Here is a 24,504-nt window from a genome sequence, read left to right as displayed (position 1 = left end):
TTGAAGTCCAACAACAGATTTTAACGCTGAAGGCGCATTGTGGCCTCATAACACAGTTTATAAAAAACTATATGTTTCGGCCAAAATGGGAATTGGCAGGTCAGGCTTTTTGAAGATCAGCCAGATAATTGCGGTCAGTGCACCCTAATATTTAATGGATGAATGATGAATCCAAGAATATTTGGCACTTTTGCATTATCTTTGAACAATGCCAATAGCATAAGCTTCATGCAGTTTGCATATAAAAATACAAAGCTTATAATTTTTTCTTTCTGGGTAATTCCATCTGGTCAGCTAAAAATAAAAAATAATAAACAATATTTAGCAGAAGCACCCAGGTGCAACTGTTAATATTGAAACGAACTAACAACACTTGTTGTAGTACTTTAAGGCCTATATTTTTTTTTATTTTAAGTGCTGCCATTACTATATGACAACAAAGTCACTGTTGACTTTATGATGTTTGATTTCATGATGTAAAGCACTTGTTGCTGAAATATGCTATACAAATAAACCACAAACAAGTAAAGCTAGTATGACAATAAAAAATCCTTGAATCCTTAATTGCTGAAAATTGTACTATGAGCAACTATTTTGCATGATTGATTTCCTCTAAAGGTGATCAGTTATTGTCCGATGCGTTCATGATTATGTTCATTTCCTTTCTGTTTTCCCTTGGATGTCCTGTAAAGCTGTAAAATGTTGTGTTACCTTGTCTAGGAATAGTGCAGCATAAATAAGTTGTTTTGCCTCATTCTATCATTTTGGTAGTTTTAGTAGTTTAGCTTTACTTTTTGTGGTTTCTTCACCGTCTCCATTAATGCACGTTGTCTGAATACGCATGTATTTTTCTTTTTCATACAGTTACTGCACCTCCTTGTTCCATCTTCTTGTTCTTCTAGCTGCTGCTGCTGCATATCCTCATTACAGGGCATTAAGTGTAAGTTGATGACAGAGCTTCTGCAATAAAGGTGGGATTCTTGGTTACTATGCAGACTGGTTCTCAGCAGGCCATGAGTTGCCTCCTCAGCATGCGGTGGCCTCTGTGCCATGGCTGCAGTGAGTGCAGATCTTCTGGCAAAGCCTGTTAGCTGATCTGATTCCTGAGTTCCTGCATATGAGATCAATGGCAGCAGTTAAATGTTTCTCCAGCTTTTGTTGTTGCCTTGGATTTGATGTAAGTTGGAAGCTGAATTGACTGGGTGAGCAGCTAAACAGAAGACGCTGGGAATGTCAGGACATTGCAAGATAAAAAAAAGAGTTGAAGTGATGAAATTCAAGTCATTGTATTAGTCCTCCACAAGAAATAAGTTCTTCAGTATGAGTATCTAAAGCACCTCAAAGTGAAAGCAACAGGAAAGCTGACAAGATAATATGGAGAATATTGGTAGAGTATGAACAGAGACTGAGATGCTGTCAGAGTTATGAGAGGAATATGTCTTAAATAATAAGCAATGCACTGAATCTCTATGGGGCTCTGTGTGTAAAGTTACACACATTTAGCTTTCCATAAAAAAATAAGTAGCTTGGTCATTGCCTTTCTATGCAATTTTGGTCGACTCTCATCTCCTTTCACTGTTCCATTTGGTACTTCTCCCATTGAAGTGGATTTCTCTGGTCAATTCTTTTTTTCTTTTTTTTTGACTGGGTCAATCAGCAAACAGGAGGAGAAGTCGTAAACAATGACGTCGATTTTCTGCTCTGTTTTAGAACTGTAGTCTGCCTGTAGTTTTAGCAACAGCAGCGGAGAAAGTGAGTGAAAGCATTCAGTCCATGTTGGTCAGACTTCCAAAATACTGAGTTAATATTAACAGCCGCAGCGATTTGATTGACTCCTCTCTCTTTGCACCGGAGGACATTTGTTTTCAGCACAGGAAAATTCCAGTAAGCTTCATAGCGTCGAACTGGTGCATCACATCCGTCACAGACAAACGTTAGTCCACGCTTCTAGCAAGCTACCATTTCTCATGGTGTGAAAACAGGAAATCTGTGTGGCCAGTAAAGTCAACACAGTGCAGATGTTTTTGGTTGTGATGACCCCTTACTGATGCCAGTTATGGACAAGCCTTATAAAGATTAGGAGGGTTTGGCATACCTTGTCTCGGAGATAACAGAAGAAAGTAAAGCTTCGGAGCAAAAACACACAGATGTTGTAATCACCTTATTGTCACCAACTGATTAACATTTAGGATCATAGAAACAATTAGATATGAAAGCTATTATTTTAAGCTCTAACCTTCTTCCTGCCAGAACAAGACTACATTCATTTATCATACATGCATGATAAATGAATGACATTTTTAATTCTTGTTGCCAGTAAAAATATTTTTGAAGACAAAGCAAACCTGAATAGCTTTGATTGATGTTCAATAAATCAGACTAAACATTTCCTGTTTCATGTAATAATAAACTCCACCTCTGTCCATCTTAATGTTTATATTTTGTTACTGATGTGTTAGGTTCCTAATCATTCATTTGCTGTTCTGTAATTATACTCTGAGTCTTTTTGTATTCAGTGGTTGTTAATTATTCACAACAGGGGAAGCGCTAACAGTGACAGCTGGACAGTGGAACAGAATTTTGCTGTTATGTTGAAATAAACCTGAAATGATTGGGGAGTTGAAATTTTCAAACTGTCTTTAATATTTTAATTAGAATCTTAGGCAATTAGCAGTGCATCCAGCAGTTAGTGTGTGTGTGTGTGTGTGTGTGTGTGTGTGTGTGTTTGTGTGGGGGTGTGCGTGCATGTGTGTGTGTGTGCGTTTTAACTGGTTGATATATTCTACCAGAGGTGGAAGATTTCCAGGATGTTCCATGACAAATACAGATTTTTTAAAAAATGACCAAACAAAATTTGTAGAACATTTTGGTCGTGCTGGTGCTTTTGCCCCTCTTGCACTCAAAGTACTCTGCATTACATCGTCGTCTACTGAAGTTGCTTATCTAAGTTTAAGACTGAGCCTAAAGGAGCAGCAGGCATTCATCCGATGGAAATACATCATGTCAAGAAAAGTCGAGCTCATCCCACTTCCCCATGCTGGAGATTTTAGTTTAATAGTAATAATAAATAAAATTACCTTAAAATTAATGACACAGGTGACATCAAGACCCAACAGTAGAGTCAGACGGTAATAATCTGGTTATAATTAATCTGGTTGTGTGTGTTGTTATTGTGTCCTGCAAACTTTGCTTTAATTCTACTCTTTTCTATTTAATCATAAAAAATCATAGTCAGGCAGAAAGAGAGTCATGAAACAGGAAGAGCTGGTTTCCTGAAGAAAAGGGGAAGTTTCTATCTTGCATCAGTATAAAAATAGTTCAGACCATTCCTTATTTTAAAGCATTAAAGGTTTTTAAAGAATAAAATCTAAACATTTTGAGTAATTGGATAAAACCCAGAATAAAATACTTAAATTAATGACTTATAATTATGCCAATAATTAATATTGGTTTAACCAGTGGTTGATGTTGGTTTGATTATAAGAATATTTACACTTACTCTTACACTTGTGGAAATACTTAAAGGTAAAACAAGAAACTGTAACATGATATCAGATAATTAGAATAATGGATATTCTTGGTTTCTTGTCAGAAATGTCTGTAATAACTCACATTATGATTATAATAAGAGTAACTAATAAGTTATGGTTATTATAACATTATAAATGAATGTTAAATCAAACTTTGGACTTCGTTTTCCCTCGCCCGGACGAGGGTCACCGGGGCCCCACTCTGGAACGTCACCTCTCTGGTGGGGAAGGAGCCAGAGCTAGTGTGCGAGGCTGAGAGGTTCCGGCTAGAAATAGTCGGCCTCACCTCGACACATGGCTCTGGTTCTGGAACCAGTCTCCTTGAGAGGGGCTGGACGTACTTCCACTCTGGAGTTGCCCACGGTGAGAGGCGCCAGGCTGGAGTGGGCATACTTGTTGCCCCCCATTTGGGTACCTGTACGTTGGGGTTCACCCCGGTGAACGAGAGGGTAGCCTCCCTCCGCCTACGGGTGGGGGGACGGGTTGTTTGTGCTTACGGGCCGAACGGCAGTTCAGATTACCCACCCTTCTTGGAGTCCTTAGAGGGGGTACTGGAGAGTGCCCCTCCTGGGGACTCCCTTGTTCTATTGGGAGACTTCAACGCTCATGTGGGCAATGACAGTGAGACCTGGAGAGGCGTGGTTGGGAGGAACGGCCCCCCGATCTGAACCCAAGCGGTGTTCTGTTGTTGGATTTCTGTGCTCGTCACAGATTGTCCATCACAAACACCATGTTCAGGCATAAGGGCGTCCATATGTGCACTTGGCACCAGGACGCCCTAGGCCGCAGTTCGATGATTGACTTTGTTCCTTAAGGCTCTGGATGTTGCAGGGTTGTGTTGGCTAACGCGACTCTGCAATATCGCATGGACATCGGGGGCAGTTCCCCTGGATTGGCAGACTGGGGTGGTGGTCCCCCTGTTTAAAAAGGGGGACCGGAGGGTGTGCTCCAATTACAGGGGGATCACACTCTTAAGCCTCCCTGGTAAGGTCTATTCAGGGGTCCTGGAGAGGAGGGTCCGTCGGATAGTCGAACCTCGGATTCAGGAAGAGCAGTGTGGTTTTCGTCCTGGTCGTGGAACACTGGACCAGCTCTACACCCTCAGCGGGGTCCTGGAGGGTGCATGGGAGTTGGCCCAACCAGTCTACATGTGTTTTGTGGACTTGGAGAAGGCGTTCGACCGTGTCCCTCGGGAGGCCCTGTGGGGGGTACTCCGGGAGTATGGGGTACCGGGCCCTTTGATACGGGCTGTAAGGTCCCTGTATGACCGGTGTCAGAGTCTGGTCCGCATTGCCGGCAGTAAGTCGGGCTCGTTTCCGGTGAGAGTTGGACTCCGCCAAGGCTGCCCTTTGTCACCGATTCTGTTCATTACTGTCATGGACAGAATTTCTAGGTGCAGCCGAGGTGTTGAGGGGATCCGTTTTGGTGGCCTTAGGATCACATCTCTGCTTTTTGCGGATGATGTGGTCCTGTTGGCTTCATCAGATCGTGATCTGCAGCTCTCACTGGAGCGGTTCGCAGCCGAGTGTGAAGCAGCCGGGATGAGGCTCAGTGCCTCCAAATCCGAGGCCTTGAGCCGGAAAAGGGTAGAGTGCCTTCTCCGGGTCAGGGGTTGTCATCCTGCCTCAAGTGGAGGAGTTTAAGTATCTGGGGATCTTGTTCACGAATGAGGGAAGAAGGGAGCGGGAGATCGACAGGCGGATTGGGGCAGCGTCTACTGTGAAGCGGGCGCTGTACCGGTCCGTCGTGGTGAAGAGAGAGCTGAGTCAAAAAGTGAAGCTCTCGATTTACGGGTCGATCTACGTTCCCCCCCTCATCTATGGTCATGAGCTTTGGGTCATGACCGAAAGAACGAGATCACGGGTACAAGCGGCCGAAATGGGTTTCCTCCGCAGGGTGGCTGGGCTCTCCCTTAGAGATAGGGTGAGAAGCTCGGTCATCCGGGAGGGACTCAGTAGAGCTGCTGCTCCTCCACGTCGAGAGGAGCCAGTTGAGGCTCGGGCATCTGGTCAGGATGCCTCCTGGACGCCTCCCTGGTGAGGTGTTCCGGGCACGTCCCATCGGGAGGAGGCCTCGGGGAAGACCCAGGACATGCTGGATGTCTCTCGGCTGGCCTGGGAACGCCTTGGGATTCCCCCGGAGGAGCTGGAAGAAGTGGCTGGGGAGAGGGAAGTCTGGGCCTCCCTTCTGAAGCTGCTGCCCCCGCGACCCGACCCCGGATAAGCGGAAGAAAATGGATGGATGGATGGATGGATAAATCAGAGAAACTAAAAGGTTATAAATGTGATTTTGACATTGAACTTGAAATGGTGTAAAATGTTGCAACTGTAATTAAAGGTCACTGATGTTGTGTTGGAGGTAGATGGTAGGTGAAAGGTGAAAGGTCAGGGGGAAAGAGGAACTGATAGGAGAGCGGAGATGACCAAGGCCTTATTGCTAAACTCCAACTTTCCTAAGAAAAGGTTGAGCAGGCAACAGACGTAAGAGGACTATTGAGCAACTTGGGACATTAGAACAGACATCAGAACATAATGTCTCCAAGACAGTGATGGAGATATGAGATCATCTGTCCAAGCAGTCAGCCAATGAGAGGCACAGCAACAAAGCTAGCCAATGCAAACGCACCAAAAGGTGGATAAACCCTTTATAAGGTGGGTGCAACAGAGAAATCTTTGGTTGGATCCTTCAGGCAGCTTGGAGCCAAGATCAAGATGGACAAAGAACTCTGCAGCTGAAGAAGAGCCGGGGCCACAGAGCTGAAGACTGTTCTGCACATGGGGACCAACCCGTTAGCCCCGCAACATGTGGCTTCAAATTGCACTTCTCTCAACAGCTGGGTTCAGACCCCCAAAGACAAAGACCAAGGCAAAGATGAAGATAAAGACAAAGATAAAGACAAAGGCAAAGATGAAGATAAAGACAAAGATAAAGACAAAGGCAAAGAGGAAGAACTGGTGTGTTCCTTCCGTGGGACCAGGAAGATCGTGAGACAAGGAGAAGGGAGCTACAGAGCTGCAAGACAAGAAGCTGAGGACCGCTACACGCATGAGGAAGTCACCCTGAGGCCCGAGACCTGCCGCTCTAAGTCAGTACTCTTCCTGTACTGGGAACCTCCTGCTGCTGCAACACCTTCTTCATCATCAGAACAGTTCTGGGGTTCAAGATGCCAAACTCTGTCCGTCTCTCTCAAAGTTTCCCTTTTTTAGTTCTCAGTGTCAGCATTAGGGAAAGATAGGCTAGATTATTGATTTTACTTATTTGATTATTTCTGCTACTGATTGAAGCTGTACTGACCCTTGCAAAATTGCCTTACTAATAAAATAATTAGCATTAAGAAAATCTAAAAGATGTTGTGGACATTCAATTAATGAATCACCTTAAAGTTCTTTGATGGTTGTAAAATAGCTATGAAGTTTGATTCTGGGAGGAAAAAGTAGAAATGTTTTATAGGTTGCTTTTAGCCAAAACTAAAACACCCTTGGGACTCGCCCGAGTCACTAAAACCAACCTGGTTCAGTAACAAGTGCATGTTGTAATAAAGAGAAAGAGCGACCGTTAACAGGTGACCTCTGTGAAGCTAGCTGGTTGCAGGCTGCTCAATCTGGCTAATTCACAGGGTGAAGAAGGTGGGACATCTGGAAGGAGGTCGTTAGAAACCAGGCTAGTCTTTCTCGATGCCAGCTTAAACAGAGTTTACTCAGTTCTGAACAGGGTAAAATCCTATCAGATTTAGAAAACTCAAATTACCCGTTAGATGGAGAGCTGGCTGCACATCTCCCTCCTCTGAGGGGGGGAAGTAGAGAGAGAGAGAAGGGGGTGGGGGGGTGTTGCGCAACAACAATCAGAAAAAAAGCTGAAGGTTAGTTTGGCTGGACATGAACTGATTCATTTATGCACCTCTAACAATAACACCTCCTATTCAGAGTTGATAGAAAAAACAATAAACTAATGTGTTGTTCAGTTAGGTTATATAATGATGATAAAACCATCATGGTGTGAAATAAGTATGACATTAAAGAAAATTAATAATAATAAATAAAAGGCAAGAATCCATAGTGAAACTTGAGATTTAAAACAATAAATATGACATGCAGACATGCATCACACAACATGCATCTTCATGCCATTACATTAGATGATAAACTAAATCCTGATTTTGTCACTTGATCTTAGTGAAATGATCACACTCATTAACTCATTAACTGAGTGAGACTTTAACTCATCTTTTTATTATGATTGCCTTAAACAGAAGTCTTTTTCATTTAAGCCTTTTAATCTTTACCAGCTGTTTCCATCTGACCGTCATGTTTATCTTATTTTCTCTGTACTTGGAGTGGTCAATTAGAAACATATCAAATTAGCATATTATACGCATAGTTTTTAACGACTGTTAATTTACAGCCATGTGATTTGTTTGCTGTCCTCCTTTTCCTCCTTTTCCTCTGCCGTCTTTCATCTTCCTCTGCTTTGCTCTCCTAATTCTCCAGCTCTCCTGCTAAGTGCACTTTGAATGTAGATCAATACACAGTTACTGGTGACTGCTGATGGCTCAGCACAAAGCAAACAGCATGGCAGCAGCAGTGTGGTCATCTTTATTTATTTATCTGTGTTGCAGGGAAATGTCTGTTTTGGCAGACTGCTCAAAGAATTCCAGTGGAGAACCACCTCTGGTCAAATAAAAGGACACTCTGCCTCTAATCCTCTAGTTTACTGAGTCCAGTAAAGGATCAAAACTCTGCTGCTGGTCTTCAAAGACTGCCTTAAACACAAAGGGCCAAAGTAAGCTTTCATTCTGAGATTTGTTCCATACATATTAACACTGCTGTGACTGATCAAATGTCAGAAGTGAGCATATCAACAAGGAATAATAAGCGTGTTCTGTGAGGTTAGAATCACACAACGTGGCAGCATGTTGGGGTAGCTCTGTCACTCACATCACTCACATTTTAAAAACTTTTATTGCTCATTTTTCTGGTCAAAAATATTTTTTTAATGATTCTTGTTGACGTCTTGGATGCTGTACAGTATTATGCATTTCACTGAGACAAAGTGGAAAGATCATGTCCCTGACTCTTCTCTGCCAAGATCAGTGTTTTTCTGGTCCTCACCGTCCCCCTGCTCTGCATGTTTTAGATGTGCCTCTATTCCAGAACAGCTGATTCAAATGACTGCATGACCATCAAGTACTGCAGAAGCCTGTTAATCACCCAGAGATACAATTCAGATGTGTGGCAGAAGGGAAACACCTAAAACATGCAGGACAGGGGGGCAGTGAGGACCAGGGTTGAGAAACACTGCTTTAGGTCATGCATGGCGACTAGCTTGTGTAGTTGCCCTGTAATTGGAAGGTTGTAGGTTTAATTTCCCTTATTTTTTTATCTGTATATATGGTCTATCTAGAGGAGTCTATCTAGATGTGAAGGCAGACGGTAGGAGTTAATTCTGCAAGTCAATGACGTCAGCAATTCTGTTGGGTTTCCTTAAAAAAATGTAACCAATTGTTTGACTACTAGGAACAATTTGGAAGGAATCAATGAAATGTGTATTTGTCTATACGACTGGATTGAATTAACCTTTTTTTGTAAAGTGCCTTGAGACAATATTAGTGAAATTAAGCTAAATGAAATGAAAAACCTAAAATTCTTGGAATACAGCAAAATTTACATAATAATTATTTTTACATAAGTGTATTATTGGTGTGAAGTTTGAAAATGTTATGATAGTCCTAATGTTTACTTGAATCAGAGGTAGCAAAGCAAACAGTGTCTTGAATTACTGATGAGTTTTGTTTGGCACGTGACGGATTTCAGGTGCAGGAGTTAGACGTGGTCAAGTTCTGCTCCTCTGTTGTTTCTCACAATTTAGCTGTTTTCTAGATGGAAGCAGCAAATTTTCTTTCTTCTTTGCTGTTCATGGTTTAAAAGCAGCCAGAGAATGTATATTTAGCTTACTGGTGTCAGCTGTCGAGGATCTTATGAGGCGACGGCTCTTTATAATACCATGAGTAGTCACATGCTCTAATTCCTGAAAAGCAAAAACAGACCTTCCAGCTTTGTAGAAATCTTTTATTGCATCGTCGATGTCAGTTTATTATTAGCTGCCTAATGGCTGAAAAGGAAGCAGATGGGTCAAAATCCCGAGGAGGACTTTGTTGAAGTTTGATCCAAAATGGCCACCTCCATGTTCAACTTAGGACATGAATTAATAAACCTCTGCAGCACTTTGCTTTGCTGCTAGGGCCCAACAAGATCAAAAGACACAACGCTGAGGAAATTGGGAAGTAAATAAAACGCATTTTACTAAAAAACAGACCACTAAAATAAAACAGGAACTAAGGTTTTCAAACTCTGACAGTGGTGTCCCAGCTTCCCGTCCCATATGCCAAAAATTGCCTGGTTGAAAATACTCACTAGCTACAAAAATTAAAGTTATTTTTTTAATGAATGCGATATTTTCTGTTTTTACCTACTCAACAAAGGGTATTTTTAATGTAGCAAGCAAACTGATAGGATTTTGGAGAAAATTGAGACAATGCTCTTGTTAAAAGAAAGGCATTTAGTCTTTTTATTGTAGATAAACCATTTAGTTCCTTCTCAGAAACAAAGATGGTAAATGGGTCACTTTCTTGAAAACCATTTATATTTAGCCAATTTTAATTAATGGATGCACAAGTTTGCTTTTGAGCAAATGAGAGGAGGACTCAGTTAACAGTAGAAGTGTATATTTTATGAAGAATACAAACAATTGTATTATTTGTATAAAATCCTTTGTATTTTCTCTTTAAGAGAAAAAAGATAAAATGATATAATTTTAGTAGGTAGTTTTGATGTTTGTGATTTTTTTTGATCAAATCAAACAGAATAATTCAAGCATAACAGTGAGGTCAATGTTGGACATGAGAAATAAAGACAAATGGCTCAGAAGAAGCAAGAAGCATGATGGGATACATCTGTGTGTGTTTCTGTGGGACTGAATGCTTTCAACTGAAACACACTTTGAAGGCGACCTTTTGAGGTGAAGGCTTGTGCTTTTCTACACATGCTTATAAACAGTTTGAATGCAGTATTCTAGGAAACATCTTTACCAGAAACTGACAAACTACCTCAGAAATGTAACAGGTGCTGGAATAAAGGTTTAGCCCAGAAATGTGTGCAGCATGTGTAGTTCAATCATTTTTTTCTCAGTTGAAGAAGGTTGATGTTGGACATGTTTCTAAATGCTTGGTGAGTGTGTAGTGTAGCTGATTACTGTAAAACCTCTTCTCACAAAGCAGAACATTTCACTGAAAGTGTAATGTAGTTATCTGTGAAGAAATAAGTGATTTTGGTCCTGTTGTAATTTTTGAGGTGGTTCAGTATTTAACAGGCGGACTGCATGGACAATGACACTGCCGCAGTTTCAGGCTGCAGCCACACCAGCTCTGTTAAGTCCACTTTAATCCAACTCTAGTTCATTTGTTCAGAATGTCCGGTTTGTTAGGGAAGGTGTGAATGGGCAATAGAACTCTGATGCGGACCAAAAAATGAACTCTGCTCTGCCTAGAGACTCAGGTCTTAGTTTGGCTGAAGTGAATCTGGTGCAGTTTGAATGCATATGTAAAAGCCAAGCAGACCGGCTGGGCTGCGGTCCATTCCAAAAGCTGGAAGTGGACTGCAGCCCAGGGAATTCTGGGTAAATACAACTAAAACAAATGCACAACTCTAGTGCAAGCAGGACCATTTAAACCACTAAAATCTCACACCACGCCACTGTTTACATTTTATAAAGAAGGAAGTTGTTCAGTGTCTTCTTCAGAGGTTTTTGTGTCGTGTTCAGCGCCCCATAGATGATGCAGGTAAACAAGTTTTGTTAGTTTGACAGGGCAGTGTGGAAAAGAACCACATCAGCTGGAATTGGAACAAATGTTGTAATTTTGATCCCAATAGTACTGAGTCTTCTGAACTATCTTGCATGAAAACACTATGATCAGGGTCCTGTATCCGTTTATAATCCCACATTGAATCCATCTTCTGTTGCCATCAGGACCGTTAATCTGTCCTGATGATGTTCATCTGAATACATATTGGTCCCATCATTCCCATGCTGCTGGTTTTTAATGTGAAACAAGACAAGTTGAAGGAAGACATTTGATAGGAATCCAGAAAATGATCAACTTGCTTTGCTTAATGATGACATTCAGATTACATGTGCACTGCTTGTTGTGGATCAAGGAGAGAAAGAGAGATGTGGGGAAAAAAGAAAAGTAAGATGGCAGAACAGAACTTGCTCTGCTTCTGACCGCAGTGCTCTTATGTAAACGAATGTGCACAGTAGATGAACGAGCAATAGGAGGATAGAAAAGAACTTGAGAACAAATATAGAGAAGAGGAAGAAACATCTAAAGAGAAGAGTGTAGAGGACAGAGTGCAGGCTCTGAGTGGAGTGGGACTGATGAGGACTGAAGGGGTCTTGTGGGAACACTGGACTAGGATACACATGCACAATTTGTGATATGCAGCTTTTGCCTTTTATTTGTCTGGGAATTTAAACTTGGAATGATCTATTAAACAGATATATTTGAAGTTATGGAATATATCCATTATCTAGATCCACTGATTAGTGCAGGGTCATTTAGAGACACCAACAACCCGCACAGTCATGTTTCTGACCTGTGGCAGGACACCAGAGCACCCAGAGAGAACCCACATATGCTGAGGACATGCAGTCTCCATGCAGAAACACGCTGCCCTCCTGACCTGACCTCATGCAAGGACTTCTTTGTCAGCTTTTTTAAGAGAAAGTAAGCTCAGACATGCCTGTCCCTAGTGGGGTTAGGAGGGGTGCTGGTGCTCTCCAGAGGTCATCAAGTGAGAGGCAGGGTCAGCCTGGACAGGTCACTAGTCTGACCTGTCCAGGGTCAGACTGGTGACAATTTAGAGAGATTGTCCTCTAAATTCAACCATGTTTTTGAACTGTGGCAGGAAGCCAGAGTGCCTGGAGAGAACTCACACATGCTCAGTGAGAACATCCAAACTCCCAAACTGGGACTCGAAGCCAAGACCTTAATCACTGCAAGGCAAGGCTGCTGGGGCCCGAGCGCCAAAATCTTATTTCATTTGTATAAAATAACATTTCTAATTGCAGATTTTTCTTTGTGTTAGTGTGCCAGGCTGAAAAACCAGTAAGACAGAAAAAGTACTAAAACCCAGTTTAGATAAAATGAAATGGTCTCCAGGAGTTTGTTCCACTAAAAAGCGTGCAGATTTTCATGTCCTGCTTTGAAAAACACAAAAAAGTAGGATAAAGTTTTTCCCCACTGCTGTGACCCCTCAACAGTTATAGCAGCAACCCATATACCATGAGTTGTGCAGGTGAGCATGTGTGTATCTTACAAACACACACGTGTGTGTTTGTAAGAGAAGAAGAGCACTACTTTCAGAGGGTTTGAATAATGGGCTCTGTGCAGCGTCTCATTCATCATTGTTGATGTGGGCTACTGCTGCTCTGGCAACCTATTTCTGGAAGACCTACCTATGGCATAGAACCAACGTATGCTTACAGGCTCCTGCTGCACTGCTGTATGCTGCAGTGGTCCCAGATTCTGCCTTTGGCCTTTCAAAGACATCAGAGGAGCCTGGAAAGTCCAACTTCATAAGGTGTCCCATATATGACAGCAAGAGGAGCAGAAACAGCCTGAGAACACAAAGTTCCCATTATTACATCAGACTTTATTTCTATGGTATACACACACACACATATACATACAATGTGCCACTTCAAAGTGTGTTATTATTCTCAGTCAGAAGAAAAACATGCTGGTAAAAAACCCCACAAAAAAACAACTATACTTTTAACCTAAATCTGTCTGAAGAAAGAACAGTGTTGAGCAAAATTGTTGTTCACAATGTGTTGTGGAAATATAGAGGTGGATAGAAGGCTGCACACTGGGGCAGTTAGTGTTTTCCTCTGTGAAGTTTGAATGTATAATAATGTTTTGATAAGTTTATCACAGTGCAGAGCATTTTGTTTGAACTGAGTAGTAAATGCTCCTGCATTTCTCAATCATCCATCACCAGCGAAGAAAAGTTGAGCTGCAACAAGCTAGTGTTCTGCTTGATGGTTGCTTGCTGGAAATATACCGTGTTCAATTTCAGCTGCTACCTTATTGATGATGTTTTGTAATATGTCAAGAAGCAATCATATGATGTGTCCCTGACTGATTACTAGATGGCTGTACTCTGAAAAAATTCATTTGATGGGGAAAAGAAGAGAAAGAACTTGTATGATTCCTTCATCTTCCTTATACGTCTATCAAACCAAACTGACATTTTAAAACTTGAATGCATGAACACCAGCATTCTTTCTTCAGTCATTATCTTTGATGGAAAGTTTTCAAGCTAGACTTGACAATAATTAAATCCATCAATTTTCTTCCGCTTATCCGGGGTCGGGTCGCGGGGGCAGCAGCTTCAGAAGGGAGGCCCAGACTTCCCTCTCCCCAGCCACTTCTTCCAGCTCCTCCGGGGGAATCCCAAGGCGTTCCCAGGCCAGCCGAGAGATATGGTCCCTGGGTCTTCCCTGAGGCCTCCTCCCAGTGGGACATGCCCTGAAAACCTCACCAGGGAGGCGTCCAGGAGGCATCCTGACCAGATGCCCGAGCCTCAACTGGCTCCTCTCGACGTGGAGGAGCAGCAGCTCTACTGAGTCCCTCACGGATGCCGGTCATCCGGGCAGCCAAAATGGGTTTCTTCCACAAGAAACCTATTTCGGCCGCTTGTATCCATGATCTCGTTCTTTCGGTCATGACCCTAAGCTCATGACCATAGATCAGGGTGGGAACGTAGATCGACCGGTAAATTGAGAGCTTCGTGTTTTGGCTCAGCTCTCTCTTCACCACAACGGACCGGTACAGCGCCCGCTTCACAGTAGACACTGCCCCAATCCGCCTGTTGATCTCCCGCTCCCTTTTCCTTCATTCGTGAACAAGATCCCCAGATACTTAAACTCCTCCACTTGAGGCAGGATGACCCCCCTGACCCGGAGAAGGCACTCTACCCTTTTCCGGCTCAAGACCATGGCCTCGGATTTGGAGGCACCGATCCTCATCCCGGCTGCTTCACACTCGGCTGCGAACCGCTCCAGCAAGAGCTGCAGATCACGATCTGATGAAGCCAACAGGACCACATCATCCGCAAAAAGCAGAGATGCGATCCTAAGACCGTGTCAAGGACTGAGGTCTCCTTATGTTTGTTGTGCTCTGTCCCTGCACCACCACAACACCTGGTTGGTACAGAATCTGTCCCTGATGAAGTTTGCAACACAATTTCAGACGTAGGACAACAACATGGCATTGAAGTTAATTTCAAATACACTTTTTAGAGTATTCTCTAAAAACTAATTTTTAGAGAATACTCTAAATATTTTTAGAAAACATTCTCTAAAAATATTTAGAGAATATTTTTAGAGTATAAATATTTAGAGAATATATAACTCTAAATGGAGGCTATTTTAGAGTCTATTTTTGCACTTGAAGCATCCACCTTCAAGTGCAAAAATACACCTGAAGATTATCTGGTCCCAGAGGATAATGTTAGATTATGGTAGAGACTTCACTTGTCATTACATGCCCCTCTAAAGAGTTACCATGTAGGCATTGGGTTTCTTTTTTCTTTTTAATGGTTTAATAGTGTATTTTTAGAGTACACTTCTTAGAGTGCGCTCTCAAAAGTGTATTTGAAACAATTAAGTTAAATGCTGTGTTGGTATCCTCCATCTGACATGATGATGCAAGTTTCACCAGGGACAGATCCTGTACCAACCAGGTCCAGGTGCAGAGCACAACAAACATAAGGAGACCTCAGTCCTTGACACGGCCATCGTAAGTTTGATTAAAGCCTGATGACCTTTGCTGCATGTCTTCCCTCTCTTTCATTTCTCACTGTCCTGTCTAACTATACTCAAATAAAGGCTGCTTGAGTCTAAGAGTCTAAAAACCCTGGTAAAAACAGATAAATGATCAGTTTTCTTCTTTATTTGAAGTAAACTAGGTGATTTGAGTAAGTCTGATTTAAATCTGTCGTTTTAAACAAGCTTTATGAATTCAGTTAAAACAAAACATAATAAGTTGAGTTGGATGAACTTAATTGAATTACTTGTTACCAATCAAAGCAATTCAATTATGTTGCTTCAACCAATTTATTTTTACAGTGTAATGAGAGTAGCAGCGCCATCTTGTGACAGCGGTTTGACCTCCATCATGGTACATCATGCTCTTGGAGCAGACTTCAGTAATTTGCAGCATTATTTAATACTTTTAGCTGCATAGTAAATATGGGTGCAATGTAACTCTTGGGTTTTGGTGTTGTGAGTGCTAAGTGTAAACTGTGCATCAATCTCTCTTTTGCATGTGTATAATGGTCAGTGAACTCAAATCACATGAGAAGCAGGTAGACCGTCCATCAGAATGGAATAGCATTGTAAAGGTTCCACATACACAGCTTCTGCTACTGGGGAAGACTGTGGTCTTGTTTTTAGTGAAGATGAAAATGAAAGCATCAAAAGTTTTTACTTCTGATTTGCTATATTTTCTTGAATTAAGAACTTGAGAACTTACATATTGTACAACTGCCCCTCTGCATTGGGTTTGCCAGTTAGATACCAGAGAGTCCAGTGACTTACAACATCAGGTGCTTCTCATAAAAATATATTTAATTGTATTTTAGGTAAACCTTTTAAGTAAATGGGTTAAAGTTCAGAATAGGTTGATGGGTTTCAATTGCTTGATGTCAATAAATGTGTTAATACATAATTTCCTGTTGCTATTGATCAGGGCTTCATAAAGGATCTAATCTCACTGAACAGTCAAAGACTCTATGGTTGGGGGGGGGGGGGGGGGGGGGTTCCCACTAAATCCTGAATATGCCCAATTTGAGTCGTCTTGGAGTTTTTATCTGTGGGGTTTTTTATGTGACAGGTAGCCAATCAGAAAGCGCGGTGACGTCAGAGCAGAGGGGAATCCCAAACAGCTGACATATCGCGCAACTGAGAGTCCGGTGGATATCGGAGATTATATGTGGAAATGTTTATTATTATATGTAAAGGTCATTATTACATATGTTTATGTTTATTCAGTTAAAAATGTTAACTATGAAAAACACAGTCACCTCCAAATCATAGTGCAGCAAATAGAGCGGCTGCTCCCGTCGTCTTTCATCCACTGTCTTTTCTTTTTGTTGCGTCTTTTATCTCTTAAAATGATTCCACAAACTCTCACTATTCCTTCTACATCATTATCCGTGTTTGGTTCTTCTAAATTCCTGCTATGTTGGGGGTTTTACTGGATTATCCTCTGGAATCGGGATGTTTGTGACTGGAATCGCTTCGTGTTGCTCCTGCCTTGGACACACGAACCGATCGAACCTGTTGGACTTTATCAGCTCTGTGGTCACAGAGGTTTGGAGAATCGGCCGACATTCTTAAATCTTTCCGTCTAAACCAGACTTAAGACTCACAAGCTCTACTCATCTCCTCTCGACCACTACCCAAACGCTCTGACTCTGGTCGCTATGGTAACATTTATATATCCCTTCAAAATAAGATACATACGTGCCACAAAAACGAACATTTTACTTTTGTGAACATTTTAACTCATGATACTGACGAACGGAGCCCTGAGCTTGTTTCTCTGCAACGAGACGGTTCCATCTGGGAGTGATGAGAGATAATAACACCTGAAGTGTTGCTTATATCCACAGCCTGCTTGGTCTCTACGTGGTGAAGCAGCTTGAAGCTTCATTGCCTCATTAGCAGCCGGTCGCCGCATGTTACGCAGAGCGGCTTGTAATGTGGGACTCACCTACCGGTCCGGGATAAATCCATCCTCCTGTCTCTTCTCTGGGCCTGGGGACCACTGAGTTAAACAACAGGCTGCTCCTCGTCTCACCCCCACCCATCCATTATTTATTTGATGTATTTCTGGTATCATAGAAATGTTGGCACAAACTGTTTATTTAATCCTTCCAACCCCACAGGGAACCGTTGGAGTGGTCAGACTGTGGTCAGCTGAGTAGGAGGCTGGCAGAACTTAAATGTTGATTTATTGTGAAAAAGAGCCATTACTTATTCAGTGTTAATGTGATATAAATTTAATAATCCTAACAGAACCAATTTTTGCTGATGCGTCCAAAACAAGGCTAAATTAAAAATAATGATCAAAAATATAAACATGTTACCGCAAGTCACAAGAAAGAGTAAAAACTGTGACAGCAAAAATTCACACTGCTGTCAGCTAATCTCGCAAATTAAACAGCTGTGTCATTTTAAACACACTTAAAATGAAGTTTTTTTTATTAACAAAGACTGAATTGCTGGAATTCTGCGCAAAAGAAGGGTGTTTTGTCAAAACTCTGGATTTCATTGACCAGTGAATATCAGGACACTAAAAGGGTAAGTGATTTTCTTTTTTTTGTCCTGTGGTTCAATTTGAACATTTTTGGAGCTCAAACTGGGGGTGGTCACTCACTGCATTATGAAATCTCACATGCAAAGCACAAAGTTTCTCTGTAGGCATGAAGTAAATCCTGTGCTCAATAGTGAGATGAAAGCTGCAGATTCCTCTAGGACGCTCTGAAATGTTGCCGGTGGAATTTAAAATGTCTGTCATTTGAGTCAGTTTTTCCAAGGATCTTTTTTTACAATTAGACTTTGTACGTTATTAAAAGATCACATCTAGGAGCAATAAAGTAAACAAATACAACAGAGCTCTGTGAGAACCAGGTTGTTCTGTCTAGGTAATACACAGTGCTGCCTTTTATAGCCACAAACCAGGAAAATGACAAGTGGTGAATAATGAGAACATAATGGAACACTATTTGGACACAAACGCATAACTCAACAAAATTGTCAGACTCCCAGTGTCCATGTCCTTTGTTTTAAATAACACCTAACTAATCCCTTAGGGTTTACATAAGTTGTCTTACAGATTTATAAGACAACTTATGAGTTATAAGTTGTCTTATAAAGACACTAGGAATCTTTATAAACTAAAACTTCCTGGATTGTTTACTCTGCCTCTTGATCAGGTGACTCTCTCCAGCAATCAAGCCCCCTAGTATTTAAAGGGAAAGCATTTTGTAAAATCAACTTTTGAGCTTTACATCATATTATTCCCTTATCAAAAACATATCTGGAGTGTTGCCTTGATTCTTTCATGCATGTTTGACAATTTTTTAAATCTACCGTAGCAACCTGTCCAAAACTCCTGGGGGGATGGGCACCGGCTTCAAGGATGAAGCTTGGAACTGCAGAATTGTTGTATTGTGTTTCTGACAAACCCATAAATCTGATACACAAACATCTGCACCCAGTGATGGACGACAAGGCTGCCTTTCATTTTATAATTACATTTACGATTTTACTAATTTGCATCTAAGAATCTGACCAGGTTCCACCTAACCTGGCCCTAACAACCAGTCCCCACCAATATAACTGAATATAACTGTTGGTGAGCAGGCGGATGGTCTGAACCTGATTGCACTGCAGAGTGGTAGAGTGCAGGTGGACCAGATGAACTTGATTGCAGTGGTGAGAGCTGAGGAGGGAAACAGCAGGCAGACGGGCCAGAATCATACCACATGTACTGGAATATGAATTGCTTCCTAAAAATTGACCCCTTTCTTAGGACTAAACTGTTTAGAAATCAAAAATTCCCTGTTATTGATATATTGACAGCTTTTTTTTTTTTACTTTTATCCTCTTTTCCTGTTTTTTTCCTGTTTGTATCTTATACAAAATTAGATTTTGTGTTTAAATGATTCATCTTAGTACTGGGACATGAAGAAATGTTTTATCCACTAAATCTTTAGTAGAACCAAGCAGACACTGTTGCAGGTGGTTTCTAAAGTCAGATATCTATGTGAAATGTGACATTTGTACACGAGGATCTGAGCTGCTAGCTTTTCCTCAGTGGGTGATGTCATTCAGAGGTTCCCTCCATTCGCTCCTCTCTCTCTCCATAGAAGGCAGGAATGCAATCTCCTGCTGACAGGCACTAGACATCTTCAAGCAGGGAAAACTTTTTGTTTGTGTCAGCCTTCATAAATGTCACTAAAGCACGATTCCACTTAATGATAGTCATGGAGACGTAGCAGCAGCCTCTCAGTGTCTTGTGTGTGGGTGTGAGCGGAGGGATTGCATCTGCCAGGCGTAAGTGTCAGCATTACAACAGGCTCCGTCAAACCCTACATGGTTGTGTGTGTGATGGCATTCCCTCTGCCCACACACTTAGATCATTTAAACAGAGCATGAATTCAGGCAGAATATTATAACTCCAATGTTTCTATTCCATTTAGTTGTTTCCACTTTTCTACTTAGATGGGCCCTAGTAAATGATACCAGGACTTGTACTAACCACTGGTTCTGTCAGCTGCTTCCGACACAAACACTGAGTGATTCACCAGGACCCAACTCTTCTGTTTGAACCCTCCATCCTGATTAATACGCAGCTGAATGTGCAGATTTGTTGTTAAATCTTCAAATCAATTTGCATTGTTTTCTCGCATGTGATGGGATATAGAGAGCTGCTTCATTCAAAATTAAATATTCTTATTAATATATAATTAATAAATACTAGTCTCGGTAGCACTTCTTAATAACTACATCTTATTTAGCCCCATTTAACCATTAATAAATAGTTAATTAATCTAAAAAATATCATTAAATAAGGATGATTCATACTTTATAAGCTATAAATTAACACATTTACTAATATTTTACCCATAATAATGAATTACCCCCAAAGCCAACTTACCCAGTGTTTATTCACGCTCAATAACTCATGAATTAACTATTCTATATACTGTGTGTATATGTCTGTAAATGCTTGAATAAATGTACTTTACCAACATGTAGACATGTATTAACGGTTAGAGAATGTTTGAATTGACTAATCCTGCAGTGCAGCTTCTAGAAGTTAGTTAAGTCTGCAAACCCTTCTAGTGAGGATGATTTATGCTTTTATTAATGTGGACAAAACTCTGAATGGCCACAACGTCCTTATTGTCTGTGGAAATCAGTCCAAAATCAAGTCAGGAGACAATTACAGTCATTTGAAGTCTGACAAGAATATGACTGGAAAAAATATTGTGTAATCAACTGAACACTACAATTGTCACAGTGATTGGAGTTATACTTGTTTTATTTGAAGCAAAAAAAAGTTGATTTGGGAGTTAGTTAGAATTTAAATAAAAAGAGCCTGACAAAAACAGAATAAAACAACTAGAAATGTTAAATTCTTAAAGTAACTTTACAAAGTGTCATAAAATAAATCCATCCATTTTCTTCCTCTTATCCGTGGTCGGGTCGCGGGGGCAGCAGCTTCAGAAGGGAGGCCCAGACTTCCCTCTCCCCAGCCACTTCTTCCAGCTCCTCGGGGGAATCCCAAGGCGTTACCAGGCCAGCCGAGAGACATAGTCCCTCCAGCATGTCCTGGGTCTTCCCCGAGGCCTCGTCCTGGTGGGACGTGCCCGGAACACCTCACCAGGGAGGTGAGGTGTGGAGGAGCAGCAGCTCTACTCTGAGTCCCTCCTGGATGACCGAGCTTCTCACCCTATCTCTAAGGGAGAGCCCAGCCACCCTGCGGAGGAAACCCATTTCGGCCGCTTGTACCCGTGATCTCGTTCTTTCGGTCATGACCCAAAGCTCATGAGGGTGGGAACGTAGATCGACCGGTAAATCGAGAGCTTCGCTTTTTGGCTCAGCTCTCTCTTCACCACGACGGACCGGTACAGCGCCCGCTTCACGGCAGACGCTGCCCCAATCTGCCTGTCGACCTCCTGCTCCCTTCTTCCCTCATTCGTGAACAAGATCCCCAGATACTTAAACTCCTCCACTTGAGGCAGGACGACCCCCCTGACCCGGAGAAGGCACTCTACCCTTTTCCGGCTCAAGACCAATAAATCAATAAAATAAAATAAAATAAATCACCATTACAAAATAATAAAAAATAACAATAAAATAAAATAAAAATAATCCTGAAATGAATGAATAAATTTTGAAATAAATGGATCATTTGTAAGTTGCTTTGGATAAAACCCTCTGCCAGATGCATAAACATAATTACCATTTTAATATTGATTTTCTGTTGTGTTTTGGTCTCTAATAGATGTGTTCCTTTTCTTAAGCACACTACAACACTTTCACTTCATAATTAAAACACACTTAAAAAAAGTATTGCATCTGAAATATGACTCTGGCTCTTCCTACTGACGCCAGCAGCAGGCGTATCCCAGTAAACGCACCACTGATTGACTCGGGTCAATCCATCTGAACCAGGACGACACGATGGGACACATGAATGTGATCAATATGGATGGTTTCAAAGAAATGTGTGTGGATTTGGAAAACAGTCCTACAGTAGCTTCACGGTGTGCTGCTCTTTCAAGCACAGGCACACAAAGGACTTATTCTGATGTGGAGCTTGAGCTCTGCAGTGAGTGGGCGAACGAGGCAGCCCTTTGGTGAGAGAGCAAGAGTTGAGTGAGAAGGAGCAAAATAGAGAGAGGAAGAGAGAGGGAGGAGGAACAGCAGTCGGTTAGGGGGATTATATAAAGGTTTACACACCTTGAACAGGTATCCAGAGAGAGCAGGGCTCGTGTGTGTGTGTGTGTGTGTGTGTGTGTGTGTGTGTGTGTGTGTGTGTGTGTGTGTGTGTGTGTGTGTGTGTGTGTATGTGTGTGTGTGTGTATGTGTGTGTGTGTGTGTGTGTGTGGTGATGAAACATCTCTCAACAATAATGTCTCTGTAGTTCTAATAGTGTTTCAGTGTGTACACTAATTTGATTAAATAGTGTACAGTATTTCCTGTTAATATCTCAAATATCGTATATGAATATATAGCAATAATAATAATAATAATAATAATAATAATAATAATAATAATAATAATAATAATAAAGGTCAGAAATTAATTGGAGCTTTGTTAAGAAATAATCTATGTGGTTTTAACTGGACTCTGTCATGTCATCCTGTAAGCTGCAATAAATAGGTCTTGTCAAATAACTTTTATGTAATATTTAGATGTATTTAATCATACAACAGTTTATATTGTTATCTGAAATATATTTAATGTACGTTTAAGCACATATTTAGTCACCCTATGCATGATGTTTTTAATATTTATATTATTATACAGGAAAACTGTTTTATGTGATTCTTTTGTCAGTGTTCAGTAGGATGCTTTCAGAGAAACAATATTATGCAAGAGAGCGTTTGCCTGCAGCCCTCCGTTAATCCTGCCTCCTCTGAGTGCAGAGAAATGAAATTCTTTGACAACTGTTCAGATGAAGCTCTGACTGTTTCAAAGAGAATCTGAAACTGCTCCTGTCTGTAATTTCCTGTGAAGTGAACTACATTCACATGTTTCATAACGTTAATACTGGACTTACACAACCCAGCTGTGCAGCCTGAGCCCAGCATTTGCTGGTACTGTCCATTTTTTCATTTACTGTATTTTCACACTGGCGCTGCTCAGTGAATCAAACAGATCAGTTCTGAAATTAGCTAGCAGACCCGTCCCACAAACAGGATTACTAACACAGATTGGGATCCTGACATGTTGCATGAGGATATTTGTTCTGTTCTGGGTTTTCTAGAGAAATCTTTCAGATTAGTTTCACTCAAAGAACAGCAGCACTGAAAGGACTGAAATGATGCAGCAGCAGTTGGATTCTGCTGCCACCTAATAAACACTTTATGATTTTCTGATAATGATTTTATTGGCATCTCTAGCAGTGAAGGTTACAGAGGTGTGATGCTGCTGATGTGTAGCTACATCAACAAGCACAGGTTCCTGCCACCACTCCTGACTGAGCAGAATTAGTCTGTGATATGAGACCTGCTTTAAATCGATTGTCACACTGGGATCCAGAACATGTTGTAGTGCTGTTACTATCTGGCTGCTAAGAGGATTACCATAGTCACATGGACCTACTGAGGCTCATTGTACACCGGGGTGAATCTGCGTGTAGCTTTGGCAGCAGTATAGAGGGGATCTATCAGGGACCTGACAGCACTCAGCTTTTGCTTTTTTTGTTATTATTATTATTTTTGCTGTTGCCCCTTTTTGCAGTCCGGCCAGACCTGGGCTGGGTTCAAACCAGGTTCAGCTTCTTCGCATCAGCCCTTATGGCCCAATTCCACCTCACTCTCTGGAACCCAGAATGATCCGAAACCAATTGGTTGATTGGCCTCAACCAATCAATGTACAGAGATGAATATTCTTCCAGCGACTGCTCATTCTGTCCTCTAGTCTGTTGCTGCTTTATGCCGAGACAGGGCTGGGTTTGTAATTCTTTGATGGATTCCACCACAGCTGCCCTGTTTCCTGGTCCCATGGTGAGCTGAAGTTTGACCTCAGCGTCCTGAGGTGACGGCCGGGTGACAAGCTCTGTGTCGTTCATTGCTGTCTCACAAGTAAATAATAACGTACACAGATTTGCATGTTTTGGCAGAACAATCCCCTCCTGCTTTCAAGGCGAAGCTCTGCAGCAGCAAACACTGCCAGAGCCGAGCTACAGCAAGGCCAGACTGGACCGGGTCAGGTCGGACTGCATTGGAACAGATTGGGTCCGGTCTAGTCTTTGTTATTAATTGCTATTGATCTTCTTTTTGTTTTGCTCAGGATGATGAAGTGGTTCTACAATGCTCAGCTACAATTCAAAAAGAGCAGCAGAAGCTCTGCCTGGCAGCTGAAGGCTTCGGAAACAGACTCTGCTTCCTAGAGTCCATCTCCAACTCCAAGGTACTGATCATACTTCACTTATTTCTGTATGTAATTTGTGCCTGCAATTTTTTTTTTTTTTTGTCGAAGGCACAAAAAATACATCAACAAAAAAGTAATTACCTCAGTTCAAGAAATGAAACATGGTTTGGGTTTATTGCAAACTGAAATATTTCAACTGTTCATTGGGTCTGGCTCTGGAGTTCTGCAGGTCTAATGA

At 41.6% G+C, this 24,504-nt stretch overlaps 1 protein-coding gene across 1 annotated transcript in view; it reads left to right on the top strand.

Moving 5' to 3' along the window:
* LOC108167265 (ryanodine receptor 2-like) overlaps window positions 1-24,504 on the top strand; it is a 54,694-nt gene that overhangs the window by 3,366 nt on the left and 26,824 nt on the right. The window contains exon 2 of the mRNA XM_081600232.1: window positions 24,186-24,305. Coding sequence (XP_081456358.1) covers window positions 24,186-24,305 — 120 coding nt within the window. The remainder of the gene's footprint in view (window positions 1-24,185; window positions 24,306-24,504) is intronic.

This window comes from Poecilia reticulata, chromosome 19 (assembly GCF_904066995.2).
Source record: "Poecilia reticulata chromosome 19, P_reticulata-male-v2, whole genome shotgun sequence".
Taxonomy (NCBI): Eukaryota; Metazoa; Chordata; class Actinopteri; order Cyprinodontiformes; family Poeciliidae; genus Poecilia; species Poecilia reticulata.
This window is presented reverse-complemented; position numbering and strand designations above follow the sequence as displayed.